At 40.0% G+C, this 19,420-nt stretch overlaps 1 protein-coding gene across 3 annotated transcripts in view; it reads right to left on the reverse strand.

Annotated features, from left to right (window-relative positions):
* Window positions 1-6,771: 6,771 nt before the first annotated feature.
* Window positions 6,772-19,420, reverse strand: part of LOC132986575 (cell surface glycoprotein 1-like) — a 56,518-nt gene continuing 43,869 nt past the window's right edge. For 2 of the 3 annotated variants that reach the window (XM_061053030.1, XM_061053032.1), the window contains 11 exons: window positions 17,225-17,440; window positions 16,033-16,122; window positions 15,671-15,766; window positions 14,519-14,734; window positions 12,216-12,431; window positions 11,062-11,109; window positions 10,700-10,795; window positions 9,344-9,559; window positions 8,861-8,890; window positions 8,696-8,764; window positions 6,772-7,976 (listed from right to left, as the gene is read on the reverse strand). In XM_061053030.1, the coding sequence (XP_060909013.1) occupies window positions 7,606-7,976; window positions 8,696-8,764; window positions 8,861-8,890; window positions 9,344-9,559; window positions 10,700-10,795; window positions 11,062-11,109; window positions 12,216-12,431; window positions 14,519-14,734; window positions 15,671-15,766; window positions 16,033-16,122; window positions 17,225-17,440 (1,664 nt within the window). In that variant the 3' untranslated portion in view covers window positions 6,772-7,605. Of the gene's footprint in view, window positions 7,977-8,695; window positions 8,765-8,860; window positions 8,891-9,343; window positions 9,560-10,699; window positions 10,796-11,061; window positions 11,110-12,215; window positions 12,432-14,518; window positions 14,735-15,670; window positions 15,767-16,032; window positions 16,123-17,224; window positions 17,441-19,142; window positions 19,212-19,307; window positions 19,338-19,420 lie in introns of all 3 variants that reach the window. The other variant, XM_061053029.1, reaches the window with a different exon arrangement.

Consider the following 19,420-nt stretch of genomic DNA (forward strand, 5'->3'; position numbering starts at 1 on the left):
TGTGTTTTGTGGTCACATGATGCTGTGACACCGGATTTTTACTCCTCTCTTTTTAATTCTGGCAAAAAGGAGAAACACAGACAAAACTCTGTTTCAATTTCCCAGTCCGCTCCAGATCCTACACAGATAAAATAAAAGTACGTAGAGTATGTTAGCTTAATGGGCGTGCACGTAAACTAGCTTAAATTGCTGTGCACGGCAAGCTAGGCTCTATGGAAAATAAAATAACAATAAATTTAGGACATTCTAATCAAATCAATTAGATACCAACAGCTAACAAAATACTATTAAAGATTCTGAAGAACACAAATATACACAAAATAATACAATAATTAAAGGATGGAAGGGAATAAAAACTTAGGAAAAAATGGACCCCCGCCTCTCCCACAGGGAAGTGTACAAAAGGGCAGAGGGGAGGCGGTAAAACGATAATAATAACCAAAGAAGCAGAAAACAAAGAAAGAAGGGGCTGCAGACTACAAAACAAGACATAACAGACGATTGCCAGGTACTTTTTGTGTAATTATTCAAACAAACAGTGAAATATGCACTAACATATTTCACCCTGTTACATACAGTTTTCAGCATTAAGAAGTTCATAAACAGTCTGCTACTGGCAATAACAACTGAATCAGTTGCAACTTTTTCACAATCCAAATTTAGACATACCATAGTAGTCGGTCTATCTCTGGTCTATTTGTTGGTTTCCAGGAATTTGAACTGCTGTGATGCTTGGTAAACCTCCTTGCAGCACATTGGCTGAGTGTTGAACACATCCACGCTGGCAATCTTTAAGTAAGAGGGGTCAGCGGAGTTGCCAGACATATGGAGAGCATTTGGACACATTCAGACTCAGCGTCGACCACATCACAGTCCAACAGAGTGTTGTACATCTTGTTTTGGTAACAACTCATTTTCATAAAAATCTTAAATGGCCACAATTGTCCCAAAACATTCTCCTTCTATTTGAGCAAAAGAAACACATTTAACTCAATTACTCATTTCACATTTTCAATATTTGTTTTCACTGAAGACTAAAAATGGTGTGTGCCTCACGCCATTGTCATGTGCATATGTGTTCTTCTACTTCAAAGCATTTCATTCTGATAATTCCCCAAAGCACAACAGGTATTGAGAGAAGGGATTCTGTGTATGTTTGTCCAGATCTAAATTGTTCTATAGACATTTATTCAGTTATCAAGGACTGCAATAAATCATTTAAACGAGACACTGTTTAAATGCAGGTGACCTCCATGCTGTAAAATTCTTGCTCTCCCAGATTGACTCAAACAGTTCGTGCATTGACTTTTAAAATCGATCTCAGAATTGGTTAAATTGCTGTGGACTTTTCTCGCACATTAAAAGGGGGCGGGGCTCTTTGATTGGGGCAGAAATCCCTCCTATCTCTTTGGTGTAAAGACAAAAGGAGAGAATACACAACAAGACCTAAATCTGAGCAAAAGCAAAGGTTAAGTATTACATTCTAGGAAAGGTCATTATATTCAAAATTAGAGACAAACCCAGTTCAAAGTGCATCTCCTTGCATTCAAATCCACCTTATTATTCTGATGTCATCCTGGTTTCTTCTCACACTCCAGAGATGAGAGGCAACAGTGAGCCATGAGAAATGTCAGTGAAAGCGCAGGGCAGACTCAGGAAGGCAAAGACAGACAGAGGAGGAGAGCGGGAGATCGAGATCAATGATAATGTGATCTGATGACATAGTTGAGCAAGCCGTTCCCCTCCGGTGGTCTCGCCATCGACCAGCTCTAAGAGTCGAGGAGAGTGAATTTTGTTTGGATTGGCTTTAATCTTCTCATCAGACAATACGAGGCAGGCGGTACGCTGCGAGTGTTTTCCTTTTTTTTTTTTTGCCACGAGAGAATTGTGTCAGGTTCTGCAAGTGCACAAGCACACATGCGTCAGTGTGGCACGTTGACAGGCAGCTTTTTCAAATAAAGAACTGACTAAAGCTCTGAACCGAGCAGCATCGACTGTGAAAGTATTTACAGAAACACATGCACATGACAACAGAAAAACAAAAACAAAGTGATTCCCTGTAGTGCGCGGTTCTCAGAAACTGTCTATCCGCGTTGCTCAGAGAATATATCTGCAATAGTTGAAAAGGGCTTTGCAGGACTTTTTCCACCCAGAAGTTAATTTTAAATGGTTGCAGAGAAGTTTGAAAAATCGAAGCAAATGGGAAACATAAACAACTGTGACAGTTGTGTCTTTGCAAAGTCGGACCGCTCAGCGACTTGTGTGGAGGTAATTATCTGACAAATAGCATCATATGGTGCTTGTTATTTTAGACAAAGAGCGTGAAACCAGATGATGAGTACAAGTTGTTGTAAGAGAAAATGTGTTGCATTCGTCTCTAAAGACTCCACACTCTGCAGGACTTGTGATATGTTATAGTCATTCAATAAATAAACACACTTATGTAAAACAGTTACAAACAGAGGTTGGGAGGCTTAAAATCAGGTTTCTAAAGGTAAAAGTTCATTTCCCTCAAGAAGATGCTGCATGTTGTTCAGTCCAGTGCAGAATAAGAAAAAGCAGATTTTCCCGATCTGACTCGAGGAACATTCAACAGTAAACGTCTTAAGGAACGTGTCTGGTAATATGATCGATGTTCTTGACAAACAAAAGAACAAAGACGAGAGGACAGTATGGTTCTAGAGACTTCATGAGGCTTTAGCATTGACTGTATATAAAGACTGACTACATGTCTCAACTTCTCTTGTTGTGGAGAAGTGAAGCCAGAATATCACTTCTGTCTTTAAAATACTGAAACACTTATCAAACTAAACTTGTCAAAACGAGGAGCACTTGGACATGAGTCAGCACTTTATTGACAGAAACCATGTCGGAGAACAATGTATTGGATAAGTGTTTCGATTTTAAAGTGGGACCCCTGGAGGTTAATGTCCTATACTGCCTCCAGTCACCAGGGAACAATCAAAAGGTTTTCTCTTTAGTCATGGGGAGTTGACATGTTGTCTAAGTTTTAATACAGTCTTAAGGCTGTTTAGCTCTTGATGCTACAAGTATGTGCAGAAGCTATTTTTTACAATGCTAACATGATGTTGTTTTGCATGCATGCTTTCCCATGTTTACTATCTGAAATGAACAATTGTTAGCATGCATGTTAGCATAATAATTGTTAATTGGCAGGGAAACAATGCACAGCCACTGCTGATACCAGTATGTCAAAATTCAAGAAATTCAAAATTCAGGTGTATTTTTTAACTTTGCCACTCTCTTAGCTGAGGGTGACGGGGAGATGATTAGTCTCTCAAGTAAAGCACGCCATGTAAGCTAGCACTGGAATGTCTGATTACATGTCATCATGGCAATCGATCTAATATGTGGAAGTCCCCAATCACAATAAATGTTGATCAGATGGTGGTACTGGTAGACACTCAGGGGTCACCTACCAGTAAATGACTGACTTAAGTGATTGTTAAAAAAGACAGAAAGAAAGATGGGAATCAGTGAAGAAGTCATCGAGATATTTCAGTCTGAACAAAAATAACATCGTGTCACCTTAAACCAACACAATGAACATTATACTGTCAAACTTAGTTTTTCAAATGCAGATACTTCTTATACGCACAAGTATGTTTGTCCCTGTTTCATGTCTAGCTGTCTGTCAGGTTCTTCACCCTCACCACAAAGATGAAAGCTGTCTCCAAAAGGAATGCCCACCAGAAACCATAACAAAAACAGGAACAATATTCCAAAGTTTATCCCGACCGTACAGAAGAAAATATTTACTTATTGACTTCACAAAGGATGTTTCACACGGGAATGATTGCCATGTTTTAGTGAGACAAAGAAGGTGTAGGCACACAAACTCAAACTCCATTCAGGCCCAGAGAACATGACGTGATTTCAACATGGCTTCCTCTTTGAACGCCTCCATTCAGCCTCGAGCTCCAATAATCAGTGTTTATATTGTGGTTGCAGAATCCGAACATGGCAACAAGGTTTTATGTTTGATAGAGCCTGAAATGTTCAAACACATCCAAACAGGAGATAACAACCTCAAATTAAGTTCCTTATTAGCGGAGTTATGACAACATGATAGCTGTATAAATCTCTGTAATGATCTTATCATGAGGAGCACAAAGGAGCTGAGGTGTAATTGCACTAACTTGGACTTCTGACTACTGAGATCATTTTTTAAGGTTCAGAGAGGACAGTCCAACAACTCTTCTACCTTACACCTTTTTTTTTTATCTGTCCCATTTGCAGCGTTTAGTGGTATAAAAGTAGTAAACTAAGAAGTGTTTCCACTGTGATGGTTGCCGCCATGGGTACAATAATCTGTTTGCCTTGGGGCACTCTTGAATTTTACATGATGACCAAATGTTAGCAGAAAAATAAGATGGCAGGGGTTGACTTGGACCCATATACACAGTCATAAACACGATGGCCCAACTGGGAGACCTGCTTTTATATAGTATAATAATAAGAATGACAAACAATGCTTTACTATCACAGGGCCCAAAGACAAATCACGCCTTAATGGAGGACTTTTATCGAGATAGGAAATGGATATTACTTCATTATTATGTCTCCACCACACTTAACAATTTATCCACATAATTACGGTGAGCTCCCAGAATGCATTGACACAGTAAAGCAATGGCCTAGAAAGCGCCAGGAACTTTTTTTAGTGAGCTGATATTAATTGATTTGTCCTGACCTCCCCAGACCTGGCCTCCCCGGGGGGGCTCGGCTTCCTCAGCGCAGCGGTGCCAAGGTCTGTCCTAACTCTGCATAAAAATAAATGAGAAGCTATGGGGCTACTCGCTAAAGCCAGAGGATATTGTTCGATTTCACGTCAGCCCTCCAGGAGGCAATTTAAACAACCCAGCATGCTAATCAAGCGGGTATAAAAGGCAGTTCTGGAGGGCGGCCCATTCCTCGTTTTTTTTTTTTTCTTTCTTCCCTTCTCTCCATTTGCAACAAGAGCCAAAAAGGACATTAACAATCTGAGGAGGGAAGTGTAATAGGGCCTGTATCAGAAAGAACATTATACTCCTGTGTAATGTAACTATATGATGTGGAGAAGGAAACAAGTACACTTCATTTAAAAGGCATTCCCAGGACAGTTAGGCTGGCATGACGTTGTCTTTGTTTGTCAAAATCCTGGAAAACTCAAGTAGAGAATAACAATCATACCAAAAAAAAAAAAAAAGATTGTATTCCAATGAAGGAACCATTGCTTAACTTAACGGCTCTGAGCCAATCCATGAGCTCCCCGATGCCATCAACACATCAACGAAACATCTCAGTGGAACCACATTGTGACCCTTGTCTGAGTCGGCACAGCCCCGATCCCCGCAAATAATTCAATACTCTAATATCCCCTTGGTATTTGTTGCGACCACAGAAATACGATAGTGTTCATTTCCCCCGCTCGTGCCCTGAACCCACGGGTCAGGTGGTAGCAGATCACAGACTTCTCTGTGACTCAGAGGTTAAACTAATCATGCATGACTTTCTCACATGGCCCCGGCCAGTACCTTCAGAAATCTACACCAGACTGTCGTCCAGCAGCGGGTGAACCTGCTTTACATGCTAACACTGAGCACTTTGGATGCAATGGCGGCTTCTCACAACAACAAAAATCCCCTTTAAAGGCTTTATATGTGATGTTTTGATCCAGCAGGTGTCGCCCTTGAGCACCAGCATGAAACCAAAACAACTCGCGCTGCATTGTTGTGTTAGCATGCTAATGCTAGCGATCTTTATTATGCTCGTATCTTCACACTGCATGTAAATTTACCTGAAATGAGCGTGATCTAGAAACACAGTTAAGCAGTGAGTACAGTATGTTATTCTTCTTTTCTCTAGTCCCTCAATTAAACAACTTTTATACACGAGGGGAGGAGTCAGCCGGCCGTCCGGGCGATGTAAACAAAGTGAAGATAGGACTCTGAAAACTCTGAAAACATCACAGACAGTGGGACTCGGGTGTTACACCCATTGTAGACAGTCATGACTCACAGAGTTATTTTCAGAGGAGATACTTGATTTATATATTTAAGTGTGAACAAATACTTTAATGTATAGAGGTTTATTTCAGAAGTGTGATTTAACAGAGAAATGAACGAACACCAACAAACTCTCTGAACTTCTGTGAATGTTACCTTTTCAACACATTTATATAACTCCTCTTCAACACTCTGCCGTGAACTCCAGGTAACATCACTTAGTGTCTGGATGAGAAAGAATTCAAACAAATCTCCAGCAATACTGTAAAAGCCACATTTCACTGTCACATGTTCAACTGTGTATTTGTTCCCTCTATAGCTGAAGATGTCCTTCAGACACTTCAGTATCGAGGTCCTTAAAAAAACAGCTCATTTATTATCTGTAGAAAAAAGTGCACCAGACAAGGCAAGGGCTGATAAACACTGCCCCCTACTGACACTGCAATGTCATCACAGTTTTTCACTTATATCCCTGAAGCAGTGGGTTAGAATTCTCCTCTTTTTTTTGTGTAACCATGTTATGTCTTAGATGCTGTAAATCAGACTTTGTGTTTGTCTGTTTCTTTCTGTTTTTTTGTTTATTTATGTCAATTGTCTATTATTTTTAGTTATTGAAGAAATGTTGTGTAATGTTTGTGTAGTGTGAAAAGAAGAATATATAATATGAATTTGTAAAATGTATTGTCACAATATAAACTGCGGACCCCAGGAAGAATAGCTCCTCGCTATGCTGAAGCTAACGGGGATCCAAATAAGACAAACAAACAAACAAATAACTTTATGTTTCTTTACAAAAATCATTTCAAACTGTAAATCATTTTCATTACTCACAGCTTTAAAATGACCTTCTGTAAATGTACGGTACGATTACAGCAGTTCATGAAAAGTAAGTGACTGAGTGTTTTTGGTAAGAGAGAAAACAGTAAATAGAATAATCACATTAGCTTTTAATCATCAGTGCAATGACCATTGGAAAACATTCATCATAAAAACGTATACTGCTGTTCCCTAAAGCGCCTAATTTAATGCAAGAAAGCACAAAAAGTCGTGACAGTTAAACCCTGAGCTCTGAGAAGTCTTCAAATATTATCCTCACAGCAGTTTCATTAGCAGACACAAACATCTCTTTAAAAATAAATGGCAGTACAAGTTAATACAAATATCTGACTGAAACATTCTTTATGAATACAGAGGCATGTTCAGCACCTTCAGTGTGATCACATTCTTTGACAGTAGCTGGATGTTCAATAAGTCGTATATTATTCCATTACACCATGAAGTTTGTCTAATGATTAAAAAACTGTTTTTTTTTCTGATCCTTGTCGTGTCTCTCATGTTACCTCAAAAAGTTTGAGCATGACATAAGAAACATTAATAATAATAATAATAATAATTAAATAAACATTTCTCTTATTTTAAAAACATTCATGAAGCATTATTAGTCGAAACATCTTTAAAAAAATACATTTAGGATTCAGTTAGTCACACACAACATTCATAATATTAATTATTATTAACTGATTAAGTTATTGATTAAAAAAAAAAGAAAAGAAAGGTATCAACTAGTAGCAACTTGCCACATATTTTCTCCAAAGGCCTAAGCGATCACTCCATCTTTCTGTTGTTTGTCTTCATCCTCACTAGTGCTCTCATCGTTTGACTTTTCATCTTCTGGACCACGATGATCCTCTTCTTTATCTTCATCATTTTTCACAGAGGATTTGTCTGATTCATTTCTGTTCTGTTGCGTACCTGATGGATCAGTTTGTGAGTCAGATTCATCTTGATTTTCTTCATTGACCTCCTCTGAGTCAGACCCATTCTTTTGTCCCTCAGCAGGGTCCTTAGGGTCCTCATCTGGACCTCTCTCAGTCTCTGGGGGACTTGAGTTGGCAGGAGTAGGAGAGGTTTGATCTTTGAGTGGGTCAGTCGATGCTTCCTCACCCTGACCTAGATTCTTCTCTGACTCTAAAATAAACAGTAGAAAGAATACAAAACAGTTTAAAAAGTTCACCTGTCTGTTTAGGATTAGTAAAGGACTGAAATATTCAGAGACAGTCTTTTAGTTTGAATCAATGAGTCTTACTTCATGGAGGTTTCCTAAATGAGACACGGCCTGTGTGATGAGTTAGGTGTAACAAATAAAGTCCCTCCTCCAGTTTTTATCATGTGCTTTCATAAATGAACCATTTGTCTTTATTGTTGTTAAGAATAATCCAGAAGTAAATGAAAGTACTGTTGCATGCTTTGTTTTGTCTCTCAGAGGTTACAAAGTGAACCTTGTAGAAACACTCTAATCGTCTGTACTGTGTGTAAAGTTTGATAGAGCGAGCGTTCTAGCTTTCTGACTCTGATTGAAACAAACAGCAAGAGAAAACAAATACTTAAAGATACTAAACAGAACAGAGACAGTCTCAGACACTGGAGTCAATAAACCCAGTTAGGAACAATCTATGAAGAAATAATGAGTAGAACAGAAACAATAGATTGATACAGGAATTTTCTGATTGGTGGAAAATGAATCACATGAATTTAATTCATATTTTAAGTAATTTATAAGTAAAAACAACAACTATTCATTTGTTGTACCTTGTTAAATGTTAGGACTCTCTGCTTTTTGATTGTGAAAATGAAAATAAACATCAGCTGCAGCTGTTTGCAAAAATCTACTTCCCATTCAAAATTACCTTTTATGTTTTTAGTCTGTTGATCTTTTTCAGCCTTCTCAATGTTGTCTACCTTCTCTTTGACGAAACCTGATAAGAGAGAAGAGTCACAAGCAGCCAGCTTTATTCCTAGCCTCTCTTATATCGTGTCTCAGCTAACATTAAGAATGTGTGTTGTGGTGTTACCTTCTGGTGGCTTCGTATCTACAACAGGTGCTGGAGAGAAAAATATTCTTTAGGTCAAAATAATTCATGACATGCAGTGAACTGAAATCAGATTAATCATGTTACTCCTTTCTGTACTGTTTATAAATAAAATCACAATCAAACTATGAGCTAAATAAAATATACACACAGGTAACAGACATGGATGTCATGCTGTTATGATCAAAAGAAACTGTTCAAACATCATTGTTAGATCTTATATTTGCCAAGAACAGACCCTTCTATTCTCTTTATGACATTAATGCCTAAATAGAACAAAAATGATAAAATACTTGAGAATATAAAAATGCTGTTAGACTAACATGGAGGAAGTTATCAGTAAGATCTTTGAGGTGAATCTTTAATCTCAAACGTGAAGTGTCCTGTTTGAACCTTCCTCATGAGGAACACTGGACGACTTGTTCACAGAGGATTTGTCTGATTCATTTCTGTTCTGTTGCGTACCTGATGGATCAGTTTGTGAGACAGATTCATCTTGATTTTCTTCATTGACCTCCTCTGAATCAGACCCGTTCTTTTGTCCCCCAGCAGGGTCCTTAGGGTCCTCATCTGGACCTCTCTCAGTCTTTGGGGGACTTGAGTTGGCAGGAGTAGGAGAGGTTTGATCTTTGAGTGGGTCAGTCGATGCTTCCTCACCCTGACCTAGATTCTTCTCTGGATCTAAAATAAACAGTAGAAAGAATACAAAACAGTTTAAAAAGTTCACCTGTCTGTTTAGGATTAGTAAAGGACTGAAATATTCAGAGACAGTCTTTTAGTTTGAATCAATGAGTCTTACTTCATGGAGGTTTCCTAAATGAGACACGGTCTGTGTGATGAGTTAGGTGTAACAAATAAAGTCCCTCCTCCAGTTTTTATCATGTGCTTTCATAAATGAACCATTTGTCTTTATTGTTGTTAAGAATAATCCAGAAGTATTTTTTAATGAGCCTTTTTGCATTAATCTGACAGGACATGCGAATAGAGACAGGAAATTGTGGGAGGCGAGAGTAGAGGTCGGACCTGAACCACAGCCTCAACCGCCAGGCTATCGGCGTTCCAGTGATACCCATTCTTTTAAAATGAACAACTTTGTACTTTAAAGGAAACAGGCCCTAAAATAAAAATAAAAGAGCAAAACATATTTTTTTATATTGAAAATGATAAAATGATATGAAATGTTCTTCTTTCAGGACTCACACTGTTAGCCAAGTTATAAGATAAAGATATTATTTAGCTGAGTAAATCATTAAGGGGGGCAGTGCACACGGGTTGATTAGGACCCCTTTAAATGTTCCAGGTGTGTCACTGTTGGATGATGCACCAGGAAGGGACTCAGGTTTTTTTACCACATGTCAACGAGACAGGTCAATGAATGCAGTTGGAAATGTTTGTATGTCTAAATTAAATGAAGAAACATGAGATCCTGACTGGACATTGAACTTATTGCGTGCGTAAGGCCTCACTGGAACGGTGCATCAGTGGCTGTTTGTTGAGTTCATGTGGTTTGTTTATAATTGTAACTTAATTTGTTTTTTGGACAAATAGCCACAATAGCTAACCTAGCTGCTGTGTCACTTCCAGGACTGTGTGCCTGACAAAAGTGGGAGTGAAATACAACTATTTCATACATTTGATAAATGCCAATTGGCAATGTTTATAAACTGCATGTTGGAAAAGATAACTGCGTCACATGTGAATAAATGTGTTCATATGCACAATGAATGATGTGTGAGTGAAAACTGGCTAACGGTCTTTTTTCTTTGCTAGCATTGTCTCTTCAAATGCAATACTGCATTAAAGGTAAACAATGGACCATACCTGGAGGGTCGCTCACATTGAGTCGCTGATCAGACGGAGGCGTTTCGGCAAGAAGAGGACTGGTTTCACCTTCCTGATCCTTCTCCTTATCTGAGCCTGAAACAGATCACAAACAATAAATTGTAGTTTTATAGGCAGAGAAGATAAAAGTGACGATCGATGAAAACTCTGAAATCATCCAATCGCTCAACAGAAACTATCACTTGAACCAAGCTCTGCATACCAGAGTATCCTCTCTGTTGTCAGGTGACCTGCAGATACAGACTATTTCACAGTTTTATATTCTAAATCAAATATTTATGAGTTTTAAATCTGTTTAAAAAAGAAGGGAAGTCTCAGCCTGAAAACATAAAGTATCATACCTTTGGTCTGCTTCTCCTCATCATCCTGTTGTCCTTTAGCAAAACATGCTGGAAGCAAAGGTGAGAGGAGAGAGAGAAAAGACGATAAGTATGTTGTTAGTTTTAATACAATATGAAGATTTTAATTATTAACAAAAGCTGATAAAAAATAATTCAAATGAAATTAATTGAAATAACAGGACACAATAGGTCATGGTAAATTTGAAGCTTGATCCAAAATCAAGTGGACTGGTTGAAGATCTGGAAAACGTTCTGAAGACGTTCAACCAGACAGTTGATTTTGAATGTAGCTTCATATTGACCATGACCTGGATGACAGAAAACCTACTCAGACAATGGGGAACATTATTGTCTTTCTTCACAAACTACCTTCAAACATCATTGTTAGATCTTATATTTGCCAAGAACAGACCCTTCTATTCTCTTTATGACATTAATGCCTAAATAGAACAAAAATGATAAAATACTTGAGAATATAAAAATGCTGTTAGACTAACATGGAGGAAGTTATCAGTAAGATCTTTGAGGTGAATCTTTAAAGAGGTCATATTCTGCCCTTTTTGGGGTTTGTATATTTAATCTATGTTCCTACTTTTGTACGTTCACAATAGCTAAAGTTATAAAAAAGTGTCTGTTTTCATGTACTGCTCCTCCTTGCTCCCTCTCCGCTCTGAGTCCGTCAGCTGCACTCTGCTGAGCCCACACTGTTAGACCCCACGTGGGCCAAGTCTGCTCTGATTGGTCTGCAGATCCGCTCTGTCGTTATTGGTCAGTTGCTCAGCACGGTTCTCTGAAATTTCAACATAAGCTGCAGGGCCACAACGAGCCAATGGGCTTAGATCAGTGATCTCACACTGACACATTTGTATCGAGGGGGGCTAGAACCGAGCGTTACATGAGGCTAATGCTACAGCTAACAGGAGGACGTAGGAGAAGCTGTGTTTCTGTGGACTTTGAATTTTTGCACATAGATGTGCCTAAACATGCACAGGACACTTGGAAAACACACTAAAGAGCATATAAAACCAGAAAAAGAAGAATATGGGACCTTAAATCTCAAACGTGAAGTGTCCTGTTTGAACCTTCCTCATGAGGAACACTGGACGACTTGTTCACAGAGGATTTGTCTGATTCATTTCTGTTCTGTTGCGTACCTGATGGATCAGTTTCTGAGACAGATTCATCTTGAGTGTCTTCATTGACCTCCTCTGAATCAGACCCGTTCTTTTGTCCCCCAGCAGGGTCCTTAGGGTCCTCATCTGGACCTCTCTCAGTCTTTGGGGGACTTGAGTTGACAGGAGTAGGAGAGGTTTGATCTTTGAGTGGGTCAGTCGATGCTTCCTCACCCTGACCTAGATTCTTCTCTGGATCTAAAATAAACAGTAGAAAGAATACAAAACAGTTTAAAAAGTTCACCTGTCTGTTTAGGATTAGTAAAGGACTGAAATATTCAGACTTCATTTGTCATTATTGTTGTTAAGAATAATCAATAAGTAAATGAAAAAGCAAAGTGTGTATGTGGGAGGACTGTTTTCATCTTTTTTATCTGACCCTGAAAATTCACCAAAGATATAAGAATTCATCCTGAGACGAGGGGAACATGATTGTCTGAACCACGACATCATTACAATCAATCCAACATATTTCACTTTGAATTGATATGGTGGCCCAGTAGGTCAAAAACACAACAACATTTCCCAGAGCACAACATCAACTGGACAGAAGCAGAGTGTTAAAGACATTTGATGACAAGAAATCAGATTTTAAAGAGTGACTGCTGATTGCATAGAATCTATTTACAGATGATGTTCAGTAACATTCATCTGAGTTGATCTGTGAATGTTGTAATAATGCTGTTATGATCAAAAGAAACTGTTCAAACATCATTGTTAGATCTTATATTTGCCAAGAACAGACCCATCTATTCTCTTTATGACATTAATGCCTAAATAGAACAAAAAATATTAAAGGGATACTTCACCATGAAACATGAATCTGTATTGACATTGGGTCATATATGTAGAAATGTGAAATACATTTTGAAGTTGGTTCCTTCTTGGCCGAGAAAAGACAGAAAGTGTCTTTTTGGCTCATGTGGATGAAAGACACCAAATCCCAGAATGCACAGCACCGCAGGCCACTCCCACTAAGGTCCTCTATTTACAGACATATTTACTTCATAAGACCGTTTCCTCAACTGATTCAGAGATTTCTTCCAGAATTGATCTTGTATCTTCCTGTCAGTAAACAGACTCTATGTCTGTGTCCATAGACAAACAGTGAGAGCACCGACACTACCAGTCCACCCCAGCTCGAACCGGCCCGGGCTCCTCGTCCTCACCGCCGCTGGCAGCGGCTGGCGGCGGCCAGCAATATAGCAATACAGCGGCGAGACGGTTGCTGCCGACAGGCCGGTTTTGTTTCTCGGCTGCTTCGGCCAGCGGCGGCAGCAGCCTGAACACAAGACCGGCCTGTCGGCAGCAACCGTCTCGTCTCATTTTCCCCCTCACCTTGATCTGCCTCTGCCTGCCCCCCCCTCTCACCTGAGTCCTGCCTGCTCTGCTCCCCCCTCTCACCTGAGTCCTGCCTGCTCTGCTCCCCCTCTCACCTGAGTCCTGCCTGCTCTGCTCCCCCCTCTCACCTGAGTCCTGCCTGCTCTGCTCCCCCTCTCACCTGAGTCCTGCCTGCTCTGCCCCCCCCTCTCACCTGAGTCCTGCCTGCTCTGCTCCCCCTCTCACCTGAGTCCTGCCTGCTCTGCTCCCCCCTCTCACCTGAGTCCTGCCTGCTCTGCTCCCCCTCTCACCTGAGTCCTGCCTGCTCTGCTCCCCCCTCTCACCTGAGTCCTTCCTGCTCTGCTCCCCCCTCTCACCTGAGTCCTGCCTGCTCTGCTCCCCCTCTCACCTGAGTCCTGCCTGCTCTGCCCCCCCCCCCCTCTCACCTGAGTCCTGCCTGCTCTGCTCCCCCCTGTCACCTGAGTCCTGCCTGCTCTGCCCCCCCCTCTCACCTGAGTCCTGCCTGCTCTGCTCCCCCCTGTCACCTGAGTCCTGCCTGCTCTGCTCCCCCCTCTCACCTGAGTCCTGCCTGCTCTGCCCCCCCCTCTCACCTGAGTCCTGCCTGCTCTGCTCCCCCCTCTCACCTGAGTCCTGCCTGCTCTGCCCCTGAGACTCTGAATCTGCATGTGGAGTGTCTGAAGCCTTTTTTAATGTGACAGTGTTGCTGGTGTTCACTTCTGTTGAGTCGGCTAAATGTGGTTTCTTATCTATCTCTTCTCCATCACTCATTAAATTGGATGTTTCTTCAGCTGGAGGATCCGGTTTAGCTTCTTCTGTGGAGTCTTCTTCCTTTGGCGTGGCGGAATCTCGCTATTGTGATGTTGTATTTGAACCTTCCTCATGAGGAACACTGGACGACTTGTTCACAGAGGATTTGTCTGATTCATTTCTGTTCTGTTGCGTACCTGATGGATCAGTTTGTGAGTCAGATTCATCTTGAGTGTCTTCATAGACCTCCTCTGAATCAGACCCGTTCTTTTGTCCCCCAGCAGGGTCTTTAGGGTCCTCATCTGGACCTCTCTCAGTCTTTGGGGGACTTGAGTTGGCAGGAGTAGGAGAGGTTTGATCTTTGAGTGGGTCAGTCGATGCTTCCTCACCCTGACCTAGATTCTTCTCTGACTCTAAAATAAACAGTAGAAAGAATACAAAACAGTTTAAAAAGTTTAAAAAAATGTTTTTTAATGAGCCTTTTTGCATTAATCTGACAGGACATGCGAATAGAGACAGGAAATTGTGGGAGGCGAGAGTAGAGGTCGGACCTGAACCACAGCCTCAACCGCCAGGCTATCGGCGTTCCAGTGATACCCATTCTTTTAAAATGAACAACTTTGTACTTTAAAGGAAACAGGCCCTAAAATAAAAATAAAAGAGCAAAACATATTTTTTTATATTGAAAATGATAAAATGATATGAAATGTTCTTCTTTCAGGACTCACACTGTTAGCCAAGTTATAAGATAAAGATATTATTTAGCTGAGTAAATCATTAAGGGGGGCAGTGCACACGGGTTGATTAGGACCCCTTTAAATGTTCCAGGTGTGTCACTGTTGGATGATGCACCAGGAAGGGACTCAGGTTTTTTTACCACATGTCAACGAGACAGGTCAATGAATGCAGTTGGAAATGTTTGTATGTCTAAATTAAATGAAGAAACATGAGATCCTGACTGGACATTGAACTTATTGCGTGCGTAAGGCCTCACTGGAACGGTGCATCAGTGGCTGTTTGTTGAGTTCATGTGGTTTGTTTATAATTGTAACTTAATTTGTTTTTTGGACAAATAGCCACAATAGCTAACCTAGCTGCTGTGTCACTTCCAGGACTGTGTGCCTGACAAAAGTGGGAGTGAAATACAACTATTTCATACATTTGATAAATGCCAATTGGCTATGTTTATAAACTGCATGTTGGAAAAGATAACTGCGTCACATGTGAATAAATGTGTTCATATGCACAATGAATGATGTGTGAGTGAAAACTGGCTAACGGTCTTTTTTCTTTGCTAGCATTGTCTCTTCAAATGCAATACTGCGTTAAAGGTAAACAATGGACCATACCTGGAGGGTCGCTCACATTGAGTCGCTGATCAGACGGAGGCGTTTCGGCAAGAAGAGGACTGGTTTCACCTTCCTGATCCTTCTCCTTATCTGAGCCTGAAACAGATCACAAACAATAAATTGTAGTTTTATAGGCAGAGAAGATAAAAGTGACGATCGATGAAAACTCTGAAATCATCCAATCGCTCAACAGAAACTATCACTTGAACCAAGCTCTGCATACCAGAGTATCCTCTCTGTTGTCAGGTGACCTGCAGATACAGACTATTTCACAGTTTTATATTCTAAATCAAATATTTATGAGTTTTAAATCTGTTAAAAAAAGAAGGGAAGTCTCAGCCTGAAAACATAAAGTATCATACCTTTGGTTAACGTCTGTTTCTCCTCATCATCCTGTTGTCCTTTATCATCCTGTTGTCCTTTATCAACCTGTTGTCCTTTAGCAAAACATGCTGGAAGCAAAGGTGAGAGGAGAGAAAAGACGATAAGTATGTTGTTAGTTTTAATACAATATGAAGATTTTAATTATTAATAAAAGATGATAAAAAATAATTCAAATGAAATTAATTGAAATAACAGGACACAATAGGTCATGGTAAATTTGAAGCTTGATCCAAAATCAACTGGACTGGTTGAAGATCTGGAAAACGTTCTGAAGACGTTCAACCAGACAGTTGATTTTGAATGTAGCTTCATATTGACCATGACCTGGATGACAGAAAACCTACTCAGACAATGGGGAACATTATTGTCTTTCTTCACAAACTACCTTCAAACATCATTGTTAGATCTTATATTTGCCAAGAACAGACCCTTCTATTCTCTTTATGACATTAATGCCTAAATAGAACAAAAATGATAAAATACTTGAGAATATAAAAATGCTGTTAGACTAACATGGAGGAAGTTATCAGTAAGATCTTTGAGGTGAATCTTTAAAGAGGTCATATTCTGCCCTTTTTGGGGTTTGTATATTTAATCTATGTTCCTACTTTTGTACGTTCACAATAGCTAAAGTTATAAAAAAGTGTCTGTTTTCATGTACTGCTCCTCCTTGCTCCCTCTCCGCTCTGAGTCCGTCAGCTGCACTCTGCTGAGCCCACACTGTTAGACCCCACGTGGGCCAAGTCTGCTCTGATTGGTCTGCAGATCCGCTCTGTCGTTATTGGTCAGTTGCTCAGCACGGTTCTCTGAAATTTCAACATAAGCTGCAGGGCCACAACGAGCCAATGGGCTTAGATCAGTGATCTCACACTGACACATTTGTATCGAGGGGGGCTAGAACCGAGCGTTACATGAGGCTAATGCTACAGCTAACAGGAGGACGTAGGAGAAGCTGTGTTTCTGCGGACTTTGAATTTTTGCACATAGATGTGCCTAAACATGCACAGGACACTTGGAAAACACACTAAAGAGCATATAAAACCAGAAAAAGAAGAATATGGGACCTTAAATCTCAAACGTGAAGTGTCCTGTTTGAACCTTCCTCATGAGGAACACTGGACGACTTGTTCACAGAGGATTTGTCTGATTCATTTCTGTTCTGTTGCGTACCTGATGGATCAGTTTCTGAGACAGATTCATCTTGAGTGTCTTCATTGACCTCCTCTGAATCAGACCCGTTCTTTTGTCCCCCAGCAGGGTCCTTAGGGTCCTCATCTGGACCTCTCTCAGTCTTTGGGGGACTTGAGTTGACAGGAGTAGGAGAGGTTTGATCTTTGAGTGGGTCAGTCGATGCTTCCTCACCCTGACCTAGATTCTTCTCTGACTCTAAAATAAACAGTAGAAAGAATACAAAACAGTTTAAAAAGTTCACCTGTCTGTTTAGGATTAGTAAAGGACTGAAATATTCAGACTTCATTTGTCATTATTGTTGTTAAGAATAATCAATAAGTAAATGAAAAAGCAAAGTGTGTATGTGGGAGGACTGTTTTCATCTTTTTTATCTGACCCTGAAAATTCACCAAAGATATAAGAATTCATCCTGAGACGAGGGGAACATGATTGTCTGAACCACGACATCATTACAATCAATCCAACATATTTCACTTTGAATTGATATGGTGGCCCAGTAGGTCAAAAACACAACAACATTTCCCAGAGCACAACATCAACTGGACAGAAGCAGAGTGTTAAAGACATTTGATGACAAGAAATCAGATTTTAAAGAGTGACTGCTGATTGCATAGAATCTATTTACAGATGATGTTCAGTAACATTCATCTGAGTTGATCTGTGAATGTTGTAATAATGCTGTTATGATCAAAAGAAACTGTTCAAACATCATTGTTAGATCTTATATTTGCCAAGAACAGACCCATCTATTCTCTTTATGACATTAATGCCTAAATAGAACAAAAAATATTAAAGGGATACTTCACCATGAAACATGAATCTGTGTTGACATTGGGTCATATATGTAGAAATGTGAAACACATTTTGAAGTTGGTTCCTTCTTGGCCGAGAAAAGACAGAAAGTGTCTTTTTGGCTCATGTGGATGAAAGACACCAAATCCCAGAATGCACAGCACCACAGGCCACTCCCACTAAGGTCCTCTATTTACAGACATATTTACTTCATAAGACCGTTTCCTCAACTGATTCAGAGATTTCTTCCAGAATTGATCTTGTATCTTCCTGTCAGTAAACAGACTCTATGTCTGTGTCCATAGACAAACAGTGAGAGCACCGACACTACCAGTCCACCCCAGCTCGAGCCGGCCCGGGCTCCTCGTCCTCACCGCCGCTGGCAGCGGCAGGCGGCGGCCAGCAATATAGCAATACAGCGGCGAGACGGTTGCTGCCGACAGGCCGGTTTTGTTTCTCGGCTGCTTCGGCCAGACAGTCTTTTAGTTTGAATCAATGAGTCTTACTTCATGGAGGTTTCCTAAATGAGACACAGTCTGTGTGATGAGTTAGGTGTAACAAATAAAGTCCCTCCTCCAGTTTTTATCATGTGCTTTCATAAATGAACCATTTGTCTTTATTGTTGTTAAGAATAATCCAGAAGTAAATGAAAGTACTGTTGCATGCTTTGTTTTGTCTCTCAGAGGTTACAAAGTGAACCTTGTAGAAATACTCTAATCGTCTGTACTGTGTGTAAAGTTTGATAGAGCTAGCGTTCTAGCTTTCTGAATCTGATTGAAACAAACAGCAAGAGAAAACAAATACTTAAAGATACTAAACAGAACAGAGACAGTCTCAGACACTGGAGTCAATAAACCCAGTTAGGAACAATCTATGAAGAAATAATGAGTAGAACAGAAACAATAGATTGATACAGGAATTTTCTGATTGGTGGAAAATGAATCAACATGAATTTAATTCATATTTTAAGTAATTTATAAGTAAAAACAACTATTCATTTGTTGTACCTTGTTAAATGTTAGGACTCTCTGCTTTTTGATTGTGGAAATGAAAATAAACATCAGCTGCAGCTGTTTGCAAAAATCTACTTCCCATTCAAAATTACCTTTTATGTTTTTAGTCTGTTCAGCTTTTTCAACCTTCTCAATGTTGTCTACCTTCTCTTTGACGAAACCTGATAAGAGAGAAGAGTCACAAGCAGCCAGCTTTATTCCTAGCCTCTCTTATATCGTGTCTCAGCTAACATTAAGAATGTGTGTTGTGGTGTTACCTTCTGGTGGCTTCGTATCTACAACAGGTGCTGGAGAGAAAAATATTCTTTAGGTCAAAATAATTCATGACATGCAGTGAACTGAAATCAGATTAATCATGTTACTCCTTTCT

The sequence above is a fragment of the Labrus mixtus genome, chromosome 13 (assembly GCF_963584025.1).
Source record: "Labrus mixtus chromosome 13, fLabMix1.1, whole genome shotgun sequence".
Taxonomy (NCBI): domain Eukaryota; kingdom Metazoa; phylum Chordata; class Actinopteri; order Labriformes; family Labridae; genus Labrus; species Labrus mixtus.